The 18,318-nt window shown below is 43.8% G+C and overlaps 1 protein-coding gene across 1 annotated transcript; it reads left to right on the top strand.

The window, feature by feature from the left end:
* Positions 1–71: 71 nt before the first annotated feature.
* BLMH (bleomycin hydrolase) lies at positions 72–17,975 on the top strand. The gene is made up of 12 exons (XM_017821490.1): positions 72–189; positions 386–583; positions 931–1,040; positions 1,679–1,820; positions 3,050–3,138; positions 4,423–4,515; positions 8,148–8,303; positions 8,817–8,975; positions 9,073–9,140; positions 9,560–9,677; positions 11,667–11,736; positions 16,979–17,975. The coding sequence occupies exons 1-12, from the start codon at positions 72–74 to the stop codon at positions 17,128–17,130; spliced, it is 1,473 nt and encodes a 490-aa protein (XP_017676979.1). The 3' UTR covers positions 17,131–17,975.
* The last annotated feature ends 343 nt before the right edge of the window (positions 17,976–18,318 follow it).

The following is an 18,318-nucleotide window of genomic DNA, read 5'->3' as shown; positions in this document are numbered from 1 at the left end:
TGGGGTGAGGGGTGTTGGCGGGGGGGGGGGCAGCCGTTACCGGGGCTACGCGCGGGGGAGCCCTGTCCGTGATGGGGGGGGAGACTCACCGTTACCTCGGGGTGGGGAAGGACGATTACCGGCCCTTAGCGGGGCTACGGGCGGGGAGGATCCAGTCCGTGGGGTGGGAGACTGGCCGTGCCCCCAGCAGTGGGTCTGGGGGGGTTACCCGGGCAGGGGTGGTGGGAGAGGCAGGGGGAAGCGTTACCGGGGCTGTGGGTGAGGGGGGGCCGGGAGACCCTGCGATGGGCCGGGGAGGGGAGGGGGTCGGTGAGGGAGGGGGTTCCTCGGGGGGTGTTGGTGGTGCGGGGCCGGCCCCGACCGTGTCCCCGTGTCCCCTCGGCAGGGCTGAGCACGGAGAAGGCCGTCGCCTTCAGCCGGCGGCTGCGGGCCGAGCCGCAGTTCCTGCTGGCCCAGAACGTGGCGACATGCAACGACCCGCTGGAGGTGTGCCTGCAGCGCCAGGTGGTGCAGGACACCGTGCAGGTGTTCCAGCACGCCGTGCCCGCCGAGGGCAAGCCCGTCACCAACCAGAAGAACTCCGGTGAGAGGGGGTCGGGCCTGGGGTGGTGTTTGGGGATTGACCGGTAACAGTGACTGTGCTTCTGGGAGCCCTTTGTCCGGGCTCCGGAGCAAAGTTGAATCCCTGCAGCATCTCCTGAGTTAATAACAGACTTCAGGCTTGCAGCGTTTCCCTCTCTTTCTTCCTGTAACTGAGACCGGTGCTCGCAGTGGAAGATTTCAGAAGTCCTTCAGAGCTTTTTGGTGTGGTACAGCCCTGGCCAAAGGCTGGAGGCAGAACTGTGTCATGAATCTCGTGGTAAAAGGAATTGTTGTGCAGCTCTTGAGTACAGGCGTTCCACTTTAATCCTTGTTCCTTTGATCTCTCAGGGAGATGCTGGATCTTTTCCTGTCTCAACGCGATGCGTCTTCCTTTCATGAAGAAATACAACATTGAAGAGTTTGAGTTCAGCCAGTCCTATCTCTTTTTCTGGGATAAGGTACAGTCGTGCAGGTTGTGCTAGGGTGGCTTATGCAATCAGGTGTTAGTGTTGGGACAGGACTTGTTTTAGGCTGGGTTGTTTTAACAGTGCATCCGGAAACACACATGGGAAGAAACTTCAAAAGTTCTTTAAAAATGCATTTTAAATGCAGGTCGAGCAAAATGTGACTTTCAGCTTGAGAAGAAAGTTGTCAACATGTTGATGTTTTGGAATAGTAAAAGTCTTTTTTTCAGGCGTTACTTGGCACTTCAGGAGTTACTTGATATTTCATAAGTTACTTGTTGGAGGCTCAGGGGAAATGTGATTGTCACTCATGCTTGTCACCTGCTGTGTGTCTGCTCGTCCCCCTAAGGGAAATCAAGCAAATCTAGTGCTGGTTTGAGCCAGGCTTCATTGCATAACTTCTGCTTCACATTTCCTGTTCCCCTACCCTCAAGCTCTGAGCTAACTCACTCCTAAATGTTTGGTCTGTAACAAAGAGGTAGCCCCTGGAATGCTAGAAGGGGAAAATAAGGATTTCACTGGATGAGCAGGAAGTAGCTTCATCTATTTTGTGCTTCCAAACAACTTGAATATTCAGCAATTAATTATATTAATTAATGACTTAAAAGGGTTTTTTTCCCTGTGTGTTTCAGGTTGAGCGTTGTTACTACTTTTTAAATGCTTTTGTGGAAACAGCCCAGAAAAAGGAGCCGGTGGAAGGAAGACTGGTCCAATTCCTGCTGTCCAACCCCACCAATGATGGAGGACAGTGGGATATGCTGGTTAACATTATTGGTAAGAGAATTGGTCATTAGGAGCCCTTCCTGAAATTGCAGACTGGTTTGAGGTGGGGAATGGAACAGAAGAAGGAACTGAGTTTTGGACCTGGGAATTTGCCAAGGAACACAATGCCATTAACCACTACCTTTCCTAACCAAGGACCTTTTTCATGCTGGGCTTAAATTCTCTTGCATTGCTTTAGCATATTGCTGCTGATAAGAGCTCAGAAGATCAACAGAAATAATCAGATAACCCAGACTTCCCATTTAGTAAAAAGGTTCAATCCCTTTTTACTCCAGTTGTCAGCTCAACATTATTTATTTATATCCATGTGTACAATTTTTAGGGCACAAGGTAAGGAAAAAATGTGGCTACGCTTGGGTGTGTCTACCAGGCAGGAGCAAAACTACTTGGAGTTGCAGCCTGAAGTTGGTACAAAGACCAGTGAGAGGGAATTGATGTGGAATGTGGCAGTGCTGGTCTTACAAAGATCCAGCATAAACGGGATCCTACGCTGATGGAGAGACTTAATTACACCAGCACTTGCTTTCATTTGTGTTGTGAAACAATGGGATACCTTTTGTAAATCAACAAGCCAATAACAGATATTTAGAATCACAAAAGGAATTTGTTTCTTTGAAGCCTGGAGGTTCCTTTTTTCCCCTCACCCATTCGCTATTAATACTTAATCAGGGCAAAGAAGATTTTTGCTGCTGCAGTTGCATCCAGAGCCTTGCATGGTGTGATCTGTTATTGGTACCACAACGTAGGAAACAACTGAGCTGCTGCTGATATTTTATAAGTATTGAGGAGGAAAGGAGACCAGGAAGTTAGTCAGTTAACTGTGGATAAACTACGTGGAGTGATTCATAGGAGGCCAAATCTTTAGAAGGTATTTCAGGAGCTTAATTTTAAAGTAATCAAGTTGGTTTTCTTTTTTCTGGTGAAAAGAACTTCTTAAAGCACTAATTAGTTTAGAACTTTTAAGTGTTGAGTTAAATGATACTGAGCAGTTCAGGGATTCCACATTCTGGGACCCCTGTGGAATGTGGTTCAGAGGTGAAGATTCAGTCACAAATTAAAATGTAAACTTGGAGTACTTGTAACTTTTTAAGTAAAAGACTTTCCCTTATAATCTCTGCACAAATCCAAACTCTCTTTAGCTTTTACTTGGGTACAAGCAAAGTATGAGCATCTGTTGTGTGGAAAAGCCAGTTGTTAACCTGTAGTTTTATGTCTTTTAGAAAAGTATGGTGTTGTCCCCAAGAAATACTTCCCAGAGTCTCACACCACGGAGGCTACTAGGAGGATGAATGAGATCTTGAATCATAAGGTAAAATTGATTTAGATGATATAATGACTGGGAGGGGATGGGAATGAACCTGCTCCAAATATTCCTGGCCACCTTATCTTTACTGACCAAAGTGCTGAGTGCATCTCAGCAACTTAAACTTATTGACAAGCAGCCTAAAGTCTCACCAAAGTCTGATGTTAATCTTGAAACATGGAGCAGGAAAGTGAGATTGTTGAAGATGCCCATTGCCAGGCTTCAGTGGTTTTAATAGCAGTTATTTCTAATCCTCAGATTTCCAAGAGAGTTGATTCTTGACATGTGGCTGCTTAAATCTGTTTCTGCAAAACTAGCACGTGGTGTCTAGGTGACTTTTTTCCACCCCCTCGATATTTCATCTACCAGTATGCCAAGACTTCTGGAGATGACTGTCAGGTTTGATAAAAAAGATGAAAAAATGTATTTTCAAAACAGTGAGTCTTAAAAACAGCTTTCACTCTAGAAGTGCCCAGCTTGGTCTGAAGGAAGGTGTTAACTGACTCCCTGAACTACAGAAATTAATTAACCTGGGAAGGTGCTAGTGTAGGTGGCTAGATAAAAAAGGTAATTAAAATATTTTTTTTTTACAATGGGATTTGATACTTTTTTTCCAGTTCATATGCTACGTGCTCAGGGAAAACTGCCTGCTGAAATCCACATAAAAAATGCAAAGTATGTGCTGAAATGAGCTTAGTATGTCATTAATGTTATTCTAGTCTTGAGCACAGCAAAGCAGCTGGTCCTGAGGGAGCCCCACTCACTGTTCCCAGCCTTATGGATGGTGACAGTAATGGGAAGTGTGTGCTGCTCTTGCTGCAGTTGTGCATGCAGTGGGGAAATGCTGCTTGCTTTTTATCAACCAGGAGATCAATTATGCATTAGAATTGCAAAATAAATGTTACACTATGAAGACAGTGTGTTCTGTGAGTCACAGAGGTGCTGATGTTGTGTGGATGTTGTACCATCAGTCATGGAACCAAGAGAAATCAAGCCTTAAGAGCTTAATGGCTGCAAGCCTCACATCAGTGGTTGGAAAACTGTAATTGAATTGTGACTATTTGTTAATTTTTCATTATATTTTGCTGATACTTTAAAGCATTCGATTATCTTGTTATTTTTTAATGAATCAATCTCAAACTGAGCCTTCTGAAGGGTGTTTTCTTTTCATTTTGAAAACACGTTGTGAAGAGTAAAATAGGTGCTTGAAACAACCAGATGGGAAGTCCTGGAACTGATTAGGTGGCACCTTTCATACCCTTATAATCAAACGACTTTCTTTTCAAACAGATGAGGGAATATTGTCTGCGGTTAAGAAACACGGTGGAAAGTGGAGGAAGCAAAGGAGAACTTTGTGCTGCCATGGACATGATGATAGAAGAGGTAAATAAACTTGTAGAAGGGGTAAATAAATAGACACGGATCTTTTTGGAACACAGGGCCAGAGTGGAAGGGATTTCCTCCTTTTGTTCAGCCAAAACAAGTGCCTTTTTTTGCCCAACTAGAAGTGTGGTTGGAGCTATTCAAGTGAATTTGTTTTGCAGTGGCTTTGTTGCTCACCTCAGGAGATTTTCTCATACTTCCAGACAAAGATCTTGAATCTATAGATTTCAGGATGATGACATTTTATAGGCATCTGCCCTTTGCTGCAGGAAAACAGGATTTTGTGTCTTGAGAGGTCAAAATAGGGGCCTGTCAGGCTCTTATAAACAGCAGGAAAGAGGTTGAAAATCACGTTCCGACGGCTTTGAATGCAAATCTTGCAGCACGAGTGTTGTGCAAAGATTCCCCACAAGAGAGCAGAAAAGAACCACAGAAGGGAGGTCTCTGCCCAGGGCTGAGTCCAGCCGTGGGCTGATCCTGGGGGGCAGCAGAGGAAGGAATCACAGCATCTGTTTCTGGCTGTGAATTAACTCGACCTGCAAGTGCAGTGTCTGCAGTGCCTGAACCTCCATCTGCTCACACAGAACAGGAGTGACCAGTGTCATTTTTCTCATTCTGTACTACTCATACTTGGTTCTTAAACTGCCAAAAATAACTTTAGAAGCTGAGGCTGTTTTAGTTTGACCTAGTCCATGCACTTTAAAAAAAGTACATATTTCATTTATTTCTCAAACATACAGCGCCAAGTGGTTTAATGTTTGTTTTTAGATGAATCACTAAATCAAATGTTTTGGTGTTGTGTGTTAGTTTTTCTGCAATCCAGTCAACATCATTATTAGTCAGAACCTACCTTAGGCTATTTTTGTGAAGTTTTAGGCAGTTCCACTAATATGCAAGTATTGATTAATGTGCTGGTTTGAGTTTTCAAATTTCATCTTTGCACTTCATGTAAAAACCTGTAGCTTCTTTTTATCTAATTTTAAGGTTAGATTAAAAGAAAACTGATTTGTGTTCCTTGGATTTCACCTAAACTGTTGTGAAATGCATTTGTGCCTTAAGATGAACAGAATTCTGTGCTTTGAGCTGACCCCAGCATGTTGCCAGTCAGCTCTTAGCTGAAAGGTGAATTAATGTAACTTGCATTCATGTGAGTGTCCAAAAGCCCTTGGAGGATTTTACAGCAGACATCAAAAGCTTCCTGGAGATGGTCATTTTTAGGGCAGGGACACTGCAAAATGTCTCTTTTGTTTAGAGCTTCTTGCCCTCTGACAAGGGGTCCTGGAGCTGACCTTAAAGGGTTATTAACTGATTGCAGTTTCTGCTCTGTAAATGCTTAACCTCTGATGTTAGCACAGCAGTTTTTCCTGCAGTAGTAACAGTGGTTTGCATGTGTTTATGTTTGTAGGTGGTGTTGTTGCCTCTGGGTTTTTTTTGTGGCAAAGCAGATCTTGGTTTTCTTCTGTGTGGTTTTATTTGCATAGCAAATCTCAGTTTGCTCCTGCTGGGAGCAGCACTCAAGCTGAAATGGGGGAGTTATACTGGAACACACAATTAAATATTCACTCCAGAACTGTATAAACATTCTCTTATCAAACCAGTGCACAGCAGGTCAGAAGTTGAAATCAGTGCAGTTCATGCAACTGAATTTTTCTCCTTCGCTGTTCTCCTTTTTAGAGGCTCTTCCTTATCAGGAGTTTCCTTTTCCCCTCCTTACTCATTTTGGGTTTTACCACAAGCCCCTATATCTTTGCCTTATCTTGGTTCTAGTTGTCACTGGGTTGATATGTCACCTTTTAATTAAAATATGCTTATTTTATTTATTGATGGAGGAAGCTGGTAAGATACAAAGAGATGGCCCGTGTTGGGTGTGGTGGCAAAACAATTGAGGGAGGCCGTTCCCAGGCTGCACTGCCTCTGTTCCCTGGAGACTTCTGTCTCCATCACCTTCCTTCCTCTGCCTGGAGCCCATGTGATTGCAGCTCTCCTTTTAGGCATTTTTCTTGCTTATTTTGTTTCCACAGCCTCATCTCTCAACACTTGTGGTTATCTGAGGTCATGTGGGTGTAGCCACAGCAAATGGTACCTTTCGTGCAGTATGTGCAAAATTAAATATTTATAGTAGTTCAGGGATTTACACTTGCTCTTTAACATATTTATTGAGAAATAAACGTGTGAGTTCCTACAGTAAAAACCTCATGCCCACACCCTTGTTTCAACCTGTAATTAATCCTTTCGCTTGTTTTCTTGAATTGCTTGGAGCAAGAACACCTTTATTTGTATCTTGTGCACAGCCAGGTCCGTGTTACTTAACATGAACAGTGCATTCCTTTTGCTGTCAGCACAAAAGCACAAAGGCAGTTCTTATAGAGCCTTAGGATCCATATAAATCAGCTCTACCAGCTCCAGGAAGAGTAAGTCAGCTTTGGGAAAGGTAAGAAGAGGGGAAAGTGTGAGGACTGCCAGCCTGGGAAAGCTGGCACAGACCACAGGAGCTGGATCCCAGTGGAGAAGGTGCAGTTGAGATTTGACTCCCCCTCCTCTTGTTTTAAATAACCTGTTGGTTCCTTGCAAGGAAGAGACTTACCTTGTGCTCAAGACATGGACAGAGCTGAAGACCAGTGTCAGCTGAAGTAAAACAGATTCAAACCTGTTTAACTATGATTAAATTCTCTGTCCCCAGAGTCCCAGTGGCAGGTCCTGCTCAGTGTCCCTAAAGACACTCATCTGGTTACACTGCCAGTGTCAGCACGTTCCCTGATAAGCCCTGTGAGAAAGTACAGTAGTGGTTCTGAAGTGCAGTTTCATGTTCTGATTTATAAGGGGGCTGACTTGAAATCTGGTCAACTTTTTGTGTTAAAAATCCAAAGAAAGCTGCCAGCTGTAAAGGATGTCACAGGCAGCAGGCAGGGATCTGGAATTAAATTACATAACCTGCCAGCTCAGCCCTGAACAGAGATGTTGTTAAATGTTATTAAAACAGATGAGATTATTCTGGGCTTTTGAAAAGAAACAAAGGCCCATCTTTGAAATCCAAATGAACATTATGGTTAAAAAAAGGGATTAGTGCAGGGGAAACACTGGGATAAAATGCCCATGTTAGAAGGTCTGGTTTGTCCCTGCATGGGGCAAACACCTGGTGGAACAGGTGATGCAGAATATTCAAACCTTTCTAGAATCAATTTGGTAACGTTTCTCTTGCACTGGGGGAGTATCTTGTTGGAGGAACTTCAGAATTATTTAGGAAATGTTGGAATGAGACTGGGCAGTGTCCTGGCTTTTGCTTTTGGCTACTGCATTCCTTGAATAACCTGGAATTTGTAGGTTCAACCTTAAGCTTCTGTTTTGCCTGTGGTTTACTTGAGAACATGGAGTGCGAGAATGGAGAGAGATGCCCTTGATTTTCCTGTGGCCTTTCAGATTGGTTTTGAACTGCTGAAACACCCAGATTTCAAGGGATAAATGCAAATAACTCACGTGTGTGTTTATTCACATTATTCAAAGGTGACTGTTAAGATCCCATTTCTCCAGCTGGTTCTCACATGGGGAAATCCATCCTGCAGTGGCATTGCTGTGGTAGGAGAGGCAGACCTGCATGTTCCATCAGGCTCACAGCTGTTTGCTTCTCTGGGCAGGTGTTCAGAATAGTGAGTACTTGCCTGGGCAGCCCTCCGGAGACCTTCTGCTGGGAATTCCGGGATAAGGAGAAGAACTACCACAAATACGGCCCCATGACACCGGTGCAGTTCTACAACGAGCATGTGAAGCCTTACTTCAACATGGAGGACAAGGTGGGGGATGCTGAAAGGCTTTCCAAGACCTCTGTTTGCTGCTAAGCCATTTGTTTCCTGCTGTTTCCAGTGTCTGTCCCCACTGTTTCCAGTGTCTGTCCCCCCTGTAACTGCAGCACATGGGGTGGGTTCTGCTCCCCCAAGGCAGAGGGCCCCGTGTTTATTCTCCCTGTTGTGCTGTTTGTGCTCTGCCCTTCAATCATCTGTGATCTCACGTTGCAGCTCCGCGATGATTTTGTAATGATTAAATATGCAGTGATCTCACCAGTCATAACAGGTCATAAGGCAGCCATTAGAGCAGGAATAACATGCAGAGCTGCTCTGCCACAATTAGGAGGTGAACTTGTAAAACAAAACAACAAACAAACCCATAAAAATGCTATTTCTGTTAAGTGGCTTGTTTGCTATGGGACAGGCAGGTATGTGGGACAAAAGCCATTCCCTGAAATCCTTCTAGATCCACTGCTCAGACATTTCAGTTGCACCTCTTTATGACATCTTGGTTTTTGGCAGATTTGTCTAGTGAATGATCCTCGACCCCAGAATCCCTACAACAGGCTGTACACAGTGGAGTACCTGGGCAACATGGCTGGGGGCAGGAAAACACTCTACAACAACCAGCCCGTGGAGGTCCTGAAGAAATTGGCTGCAGCATCTATTAAGGATGGAGAGGTGGGTTTGGCTTCTCTTCATGGATGGCACAGTGCAGCCCATGGCATGGAAAACCCCTGGGATATGGCCCAGACACAACCCTTCCCTCTGTTTGCAGGCTGTGTGGTTTGGCTGTGACGTGGCAAAGCACTTCTATGGCAAGCTGGGAATCAATGACCTGAATATGTGAGTAGAGAATCAAACCAGGATGCCACTTGGGATATTTGGTGAGGACATGAACAGTCCTTTGGCTGCTTAAGAAACTAATTTGTGCATACTTTGGATTATATACCCCAAAAGATTATATTTAAGTAATTCAGCAGCACAGAAATGTTTTTACTTGTTAGTTAAATCTGAATCCTTTAAAGATGCACTACAAGTAGCTGTTAAATATTCTCACTTATTTAAATTGTCTAATATCTGGTGAGAGAAACTCCTAAAGGGATCAGTTTTTGCATTTATTCTGACATTAAAATTAGTTGAACTCTGTTCAGTGCCAGTCTGTGCACTGGCTCCTGGGACAGGGCAGTCTCCTAATTCCCTGATTTACTAGTCAGAGCTCTCCCTGCATCCTTTTTGATGTGGCTTATTTGGCTTTCTAATAGATTTAATCATGAGCTGGTGTTCGGTGTCTCCATCAAGAACATGAACAAAGCAGAGCGACTGATCTTTGGAGAATCCCTGATGACCCATGCCATGGTCCTGACAGCTGTCACTGAGAAGGTAGAGTCTCCTTCCTGAACTTCTGATGCTGGCAGGGATTTATTGGAATATCCTGGGTGCTTGTTTGTGTTCTGGGCTCGGTGTGTTAAGTTGTTCTGCCACAAGGCCTGGTTGTTTGTTCTCCTTGTGTTTGTTTGTCTGAGTGCTCAGAACTATAAATATTTAAGAAGAAGGGAAGAATTTTAGACATGCCAAGGGGCTTGTTTCCTTTTGCCCACAGACTTTTATTGGAGAACCACTGCATGGTCAGTCCAGTCTGGTTTAGAGCATGAAGCTCCTGGTAAAATGCTGTAGGAGGCTCTTTGTAACAGTGTTAAAACCTCCTGCAGCTCCCTGGCTTGGGATCTCTCTGACCTCTAATTAGAGGAGGAAAACAGTGTCCAAAATAGCTCCGTGGCTGAGATGAATCCACAACTAAATCAGCTCCTGGCAGTATAACAAAGCACATAATGCAGTAAAAAGAACCATGTAAAAACTTACAACTCAGGGTTATCTGCAATGTTGATGTTTCCATTTATTTCCAGAAGTTGTCTTTAATAAAGTTTCTTTGAAGTGATCTCTTCCTGTCCGACATGACCTTGGCTTGAGAAATAACAGCTTGCACAGCACAGAACAAGTTTGCTTGAGCTCTGGAGTTTGGGGACTCGAGATGGGACTGCTGAGTCATAATAATTTTTCCAAGTTACTTTTTACAACTCGATATAACTTTTCTGCATTTCTGAGCTCTAAACACTTCCATTGTGTATCAGATTGCACGAACATTTCTTAAAAGTCTAACTAAAAACCAAGGAAAATTTGTTTTATAGTGGTACTTTTTTAAAACTTATTTATCTGTTCATCACTGAAGCCTGTACTTGCACTGATGGTGTGAGTGACTGGCAGCTCCAGTCTATGGTCTGTATTTTTAAATTAATTTTTGCCTACTTAAATACAGTTGCATAAGATGTGACTAAATGTGACCTGAATTCTTTAACAAAGGGAGTTGAAGATCAGTAGATGATGGATGGTGTGTCTGAAATCAAAAGATGATTTAAAAGAAGTTATCCTACAACAAGTTCAGAATTCAGAAGCTTTTACACTTTTAAAATGGGCAAAGTTGTTTCTACTTCTTGTTTGTAAATGTCTTAACACTAAACATTTACTTAAGCTAAAGGAGCTTTGATAAACTGAGTTGAAAATGTAATACTTTGGATTTACCTGCTTTATAAAAAGGCTTTGAAGATTTAAGAAATCCTATTACAATTTTACAACATCAAAAATTGATTTGGATTAAATGCACCTTTTGGTTAAAAACTTACTGTACATGAACATGCTCATCCCAGTTCCTGTCTGGGAGCTCTCAAGTGTCTCACCTTAAGGACTGTCCTATATTTTTGAGTGAGAACAGAAGCATTGCAACAATATTCCATTGAATGTTAAAAATGGATTTATGAGGTGTTTTTTTTCAGGTTACTTTTTTTATATTAAAAGATTTTAGTAGCAATGAACCAGACTTGGGGCTGTGTCCTTCAGCTGGATTCTTCAAGGGTTTGCACTTGGCTCTTACTGATGCTGTTCTGAATTATGGGAGTTGCTTTGTTGTCCTTGTTCTTTTCCTCTGATTCCCAGTTCAGGCAAGTTGTGCATCCTGCATTTCAGAAGCCCCCATGCCCTGATGGGGGATAGGGATGGCTGCTTAAATTCTGTGAGTCAGTTAAGGCCAAATTTGAATTTAGTTAAATTCAAGTGTTGTTCTGGTAAAAACAGGTATTTATTGCAGGCTCTCTTCCTGACCACATTTCCTCAGATTTTATGCAAGTGGGTAGACAGGTATTATAGCAAGTTACATTTCTCCAACTGTTAGCATTGTGTGGAACTCTGTGGTGCCTGCAGACTGTTGGGAGGAGAGCTCTGTAGTTGCTGGTGCTGGATTTGGACATGGAGGGGATTGGCTGCTCTTCCCTGGCCTGTCCTGCACTTACTGAATGCCATTGACTTGTTTTGTCACAGGATGGGCAAGAAGATGCATTTGAGAAATGGAGAGTGGAAAACTCCTGGGGTGAAGACCGTGGCAATAAAGGTAATTTATGGTCATGGGAACAGAGGGCTGAGCATAGTGTTTGGAAATAAGGACTGGCTTGCCTGTGGAAGGCATGGGAAGATACTTTATCTAAAGCTCATATTTTATCAAAGTTTAAATCCTTCATTATCACTTTCTTAAGGTTGTTTAGTTCATTGCTGTGAGGCTGCTGATTTTCTTAAGCCTTGATACCAGTTTGCTGTTGACCACAAGTAAATTCCCAGACATAATAAATTCCCCTTATCCCTTCCTAAAATCCCCAGCAGCTGTAGGAGTTTGCTCTCCCTCTGTCACACTGGTCAGAACCTTGGCAAATTTGTTGCTCAGTCCTTTGCTGCAGAACACAAGTGTGAAAAATCTGGTAGCATTAGTCCAAAACTATGATGGTACCTCTCCTGTGAGATACCAGGAATTCCTGTGGATGTGTAATGGATCTGTTCATAAGGGGACAGTAGATAAATGCTTGGCAGTATCAATAAGACAGGATCACTTCCAAGGACTGCATTGTATAGGAATGCTTTTTCCTTCAGGTATGAAAGCAGAAATAAAGAGTTCACTGCAACACTTCTAAACGTACTAAAGCTTTTGGTAGCAGAGCTGAGCTCGAGTCTGTCACTGCAGCTGTCCCCTCTGTGGGATCTCGTGCTGCCTGTAGCTGGTGTTACTGAATAACCTTCCTGAGCCATGTGTGACACTGAAGTGGTTTGTGTTTTTCTTTTAAAGCACTGTTTATCAATCTGCAAGATTTTGCTTACTGATTTTGTGAACGAGGAAATGAGGGCATGGCTGGTCCCAGCTTGTGCTGTGAACAGCTGTGGTGCAAACTGTTCTAGCTCCAACAGCTGGCTGTGGAAAAAACAATGAAAAAATGATAGTTCTGGCTGCCTTTTGGAAGCTGTGCCAAAGACAGGGTGTGCAGCACCCCTGCAGTGTTGCTCTCTGGTGTGACAGGCACTGGGGGCACAACATCGAGTCCTTACCGGGATGTTCTGCACGGACTTGTCCTCCTGTCCCAGCCTGCCCTGGTGTTCCTTTGGGAAGGCACTGGCACGTGGCAGCAGTGTGGACAGAACCTGAGTCACAGCTCAGCAGTGGTTTAGGAAATTGCTTCCAGTTACTTCCATGCTCATGGAAAATGGGAATGACTTGAAGGTGTTTCTCTGCTGGGCTGGGGGGCAGCTCTGACCTCCCAGGCCCTCGGTGAGCGGGGCTGGTGGTGTGAGAACCATCCCTGCTTTGCCCTGCCAAGGTCACTCAGCTTTTCCAAATGGAGGGGAGGGAAAGCCCGTGGTTTTTGTCATCTCCTCTGTGGGACAGGTCGGATGTGGGCTCAGCTGTGGCACAGCCTCCCTGCTGGGTGTGCCAGGCTGGACAGTGTCCCAGGGCACAACAGTCACTGCTGACCACATTTTTCTGCTGCACATTAATCCCAAATGTTGTGCTTGTAAGATTTGGTATGGCAGAACTTTCCCAGGACGTCTTAGGTTTTCTTCTGGGAATAGACTATTTCTGGAGAACTGTTTTAGGATGTGGTCTTACTCATAAGCTTTTGATAACATGAACAACTAACTAAAACATAGAATACTCTTGGAAAAGTGTCTTAATTTATGTTGTGGCCTGTTGGTCTTGCAGTAGTGTCTGTTCTGAGTTAGCTGTATCCGTTCACAGCAAAGTATCCCAATAAAAATCTTCAGTCTTGACAAAACAATGGAACTGTTGATGTTCAGCCTTCAAGGCTTGTCCATGTGACAGTAGTAAAATGTACTTTGGGATGTTGGATTAAGCAAAAAAAGCCAAATCCATACTGAAGGAACATAAAAACTTTTTATTGTCTCCAAGTAAAACTATTTTGTTGAGAACTTCTGTGCATAATAGAGAATGTAAAATATAAAAATGTGCTGGGGTTGTCAAACACTTTGCTTTGGGACACTCCAGATGCTTGGTTTGTGATGTCAGATGGTGCTGGTGTGAGAGGAGGGCTTCCAGGAAGGAAGGGCCTTACTCAGCTGCCTTACAGCACCAGTGGACTTGGGTTAGTTCTGCAAACACTGAAGTTAAAAGGTGTTTGTCAGCAATTTGTGTGGGTTGTATATGCTCCTTGGCCAGTTGTTCTTTATTAGAACTGGATGAAGACTGGGTTCAATTTCAGAATATTGGCTGTTATTCCCAAATCACAGGGCAATAACTGAACCCTGACACTGCTACAAGTGGTACCTGTTGAGCTGTGACTAAGCAGTGGCATTTCTGGGCTGGAGCATTCAAATACACTGATTTTTTTTCAAGAATGAGCTCTTCTAGAGTTGTTTAAGAGGAACTACTTGTCCTTTGAAATAAAATAGGACCCCAAAGTGACCTGAATAAACCCTGCCCAGCCTTGTCCACATCCCATCTGTGTGGACTTTGCAGGGTGAGTCACTGTCCCTTATCTGCTTTGTACTGGTGGAGACCACGGTCTCTGGAAAGTCTTGCTCGCTGTCTATACCTTGTTTTGCTTAGGGAGTTGCCTGGAAAAGTGCCTTGACAGAAAATCCCATCAGAACTAGGAAGCTTGGCTCTATCTCAGACTGTTCTTTCAGGGAGGTGAATCCCGGAATTGATTTTCTTGGGTATGACCACCCAACCTCAGTGGAACTAAGGGCAGTTGGACATATCCCTCAGGGCCCCAGAAGAGGTGACTTAAAGTCATAGAATCATTTAGGTTGGAAAAAACCTTTTAAGGGCAAACAGAGTCCAACTGTTAACCCAGCACTGCAAAGCCCACACTGAGCCATGTCCCCAAGTGCCACATCTACACATCATTCACATCCCTCCAGGGATAGTGACTCAACTTGACAGGGTTTCCTTCTTCCTGCCCTGACTTTTTTTCACTCAGTGTCCATTAGTAGCTGGTGTGGGAGGGTGAGGACTCATAGTTTGAGCTCTCTTGCTGTGTCACTCTCGCTGTGATAAGATAAAGTGTAAGATTTTTATCTTACCCAAGCACTGCTTCCCAGATAAGGCAGATAAGTTAAGCACAAGAATCCACATCAGCAAAGAGGCAGCCAAGGATGATGATAAACTTGGCACATCCCAGCTGGGTGTGGGGGACACCAGTAAGCCCCAACTCCCAGTATTTCTTGGACAGGGTGCTAAAGGGTCCAGCCTGCAACGAAACACCAGGGACTGGACTTGGGTCACTAAACTCTGAGCAAACAAATGACTATTTGTTGTGAGGGAAGAAAGTGTTTTTCCTTGTTGTCCCTCTTGCTTTGCTGCAAACACATTCTGAGGTGCCAGGTAACACGTGTTTTCCCTGACTTGCCTGGGACAGGACTGGAAAAACTGTGACCCCTGGTTTGGGGACCATGGGATGGAGTCAGTTATGTACCCACACTCTGGAGTGGGCAGGACTGAAATCTTGTGGTAGTGCTTGTCCTGGAGAAAAGGAAGCCCTGGGAACAGCAGCCTAGCATTGCCTCTCCTGCATATTTAGTAGTTACATTTATATCTGTTGTAAAAGTGTTTCTTGGAATCCTCTGTTTTTCCTCAAGGAATGAACACAGCTGCTGACAAACATGGCTTGTTTTTTGAGGTAAAAAAGTCACTTCCCAGTCAAATATTTCCTTTCTGGTTTATTGGCACTTCTTCAGCCATCCAGGCAAGTTTAATTATTCTGAGTACTCTTTTGTTCTGGAGACACAGGACATTATTACCTAACTTTGACCTCAGCTTATCCCATAGGATATCTTTTTTTAAAAGCAAGCAAGAGGGCAATACTAAATCACACTATCACATCCCTTGGGATAGGGATCCATCTGCTCGTTTTGGCATGAAAAGAACTTTCCTGTGATACATCTCCAGCTACAAGTCAGCTCCCTTAGGGCTTTTCATCTCTTGTCCTGGCTGTTGCTCACATGCTCTTCTGCACGAGGGCATTCCAAGGATTTAAGTGCAGCCATCCAGTGGCAGCACCTGCCCTCCCCTCCTGCCCACAGTGCCCTGTGCCAGGCACTGTCCCTTCACTCTCCCTGGGGGGGAGTCACAGCACGGGCACAGAGGGGCTTGTGCCGAGTCCTTTGGGCACTTCCAGGGCCTTTATTTTCAGGTGGCTGCAGGAGGTGTCTCCTGTGGTTAATAAGTGGTTTTCATTGCTCTAAAAGCCACCTGACTCATTTGCATGTCCTGAGGTTCTGCTCGACGCTTCCTCCTTCTCAGACGCCGCGATCCCAATCGGCACCGTCGGCTCCGAGATACGGGATGTCAGAGGCACAGTTCATTATCCTCTCAGGGTGCAATTACTTGTTGGCTCTTGGGAGTGAGAGGTTTTTGTGTGTCCCAAGAACTCATATCCTGAAGAGAGAATAATCAAGGCAGCTCCCTTTGGCAGTGTTTCCAAAATGGCTTCTAGCTGGGGTTACAATTGATAGGGGTTTTAATTTATAGGAATTATCTGATTTCTTGCTTTAGAAACAAGATGGTGTAGATAGATGTGTTTATTGTCCACATTCTTTGGACGTTTTCTTGTTTCATTTGATTGTGTGATGATACTGTTTAAGGACACGAGGAACTTTATTACATAAAGCCTTCTCATCTGTCTGCTAAATGCTTCCTTTCTCCCAGCCACTCTCATTTTCAGCTCACCTGGAAGAGTTTGTTTCCAATGGTGGCTCTGCTCAAACCTGTGATCCTCTAAATGTGACTTCCCCTACACCAGTTCAAAGGGTGTTCACTGAAATTCCCTGTAAGAATTATATTAAGGGGGGAAATTAAGATGTGGTTCAGCCTAAGTGTGATTTAGGTGGCTTTATGTTTGAGGAAAGCAGGCAGCTGCCTCTTACTGCAGGAACTAAACCAGCAAAGCTTTCTTAAACCGGAGCTGGTTTGGATATTCATTTGGAAAATTGCCTTTTACACAAAATCCAGAACACTTCATAAGCCAGATACTCAATTTTGCATTCTACCTTAAATGCCCCTTTTTTTTTTTAAGGCATTTTATTTCCCTTGAGTATTCTCAATGCCTGTTTTAACAGAGGAAACATAAATTATGGATATTCTGGGACTTGTTTTTCCTAGTGGGCTTCTCGCTTGGCCTTTCAGGGCACACGAAGAACATCCTGTCAGTCTGTATGTTAAATTCCTTGTGGGTTTTCTTTTGTTTGGTTTGTTTGTTTTGAGAGAGAAGCAGTGTGAGCAGGTCCTGTTTGATGCCCTGTTCACAGGTGAGACTTGGCTCTGTGCTGTGATGGTCTCTTTTCACCCCCAGGTTACCTGATCATGACGGACGACTGGTTCTCCGAGTACGTGTACGAGGTGGTGGTGGACAAGAAGCACGTGCCAGAGGAGATCCTGGCAGTGATGCAGCAGGAGCCAATTGTCCTGCCAGCCTGGGACCCCATGGGGGCTTTAGCCAAGTGAACTCCAGAGCATTTGCCTCTCCACGGTCATCAGAAGTAGATGCAATAGAGAATTCCAGTGGTCGGAAGCCATAGCCAAATGATGATGTGACCAAGCACTCGGCGTGGTCCGTATTCCTGAAATTAAGTTAAGGATCCTTGGGAAATAGCGCTTTACTGCCTTGGCTGATCAGAGCTCTCAGACTGGCTACTCCAAAACTCAAAAGGGAAAAGGAAAAAACTCCTCATGAAAACACGTGGCAAGTGCTGTCAATGGCAGTTTGATTTTACCTTAAATTTCTAATGCAAATCAGAGTAGTAATGTAGTGGAATTATTTTGACCAGTGTTTTCCCTAGAAAAAATGGGCATGAAAGGCCCTTTAAAATTAATAGCTAGATGATAGAACAAACACATAGAGATACTTAATTAACTAATTATGCTCTGACTTGTTCCACAAAAGAATGCCCAAAAATATTTTATATATTTACATTTTTAGTTTTGCTGAAGTTTTGGAGGGGGACATGTGAATTGAAACTGCTAAAAGTTACCTTTAGAAAACTTTTTTCTCTTCCTGCAGAATTGGGGAGGGGGAACTGTTTCCTGGAGGTATCCAGTTTCACTTGTTTTTATTCTTCCATTATTGAGCTGGGACTGGATAACCCACCCCAAGGCCCAGTGCTGTGTCTGTGTGCACAGGAGCGCTATTTTTCACTTATATTAGCAAGAACAACCATAAATATGTTCACAGGTGGAGTTAGTGTCATGCTCAACAGAAAAACCAATGTTTTAATTGCTGCATTTTATTTGGTTGTTTTAAAAAACAAGATGGTGCTATGAAGCTTTTGAATAAACACTTTCTAAAGTGACTGGCACAGTTCTGGTTTCTTTATTTTTTTAAATGAGACACATGTAACTCATGAAATGAGAAGACATTAATGACCTGCAAATAATTCTAAGTGAGCCAAAATGTGAACATATCTCACATGCTACAGGCACTCAAATAGTTTGAGAGCAGGACTAATCCTGTGATTTAAATAGTCCAGAATGTCTGTGTGTCCCCTGCCAACCTCCCTGCTCTGCACTGGGTTTAGTCCAAGGCAAATGAGGGTAAGTAAGGATGAACAACCACCCTGGAACACAAGTGGGGTGGCACAGAGATGTTGTTCAAGTCAAGTGCAAGCTAAAAAAGGATGTTTGGTATGGCCATGG

This window comes from Lepidothrix coronata, unplaced genomic scaffold (genome assembly GCF_001604755.1).
Source record: "Lepidothrix coronata isolate B3197 unplaced genomic scaffold, Lepidothrix_coronata-1.0 Scaffold91, whole genome shotgun sequence".
Classification (NCBI taxonomy): domain Eukaryota; kingdom Metazoa; phylum Chordata; class Aves; order Passeriformes; family Pipridae; genus Lepidothrix; species Lepidothrix coronata.
This window is presented reverse-complemented; position numbering and strand designations above follow the sequence as displayed.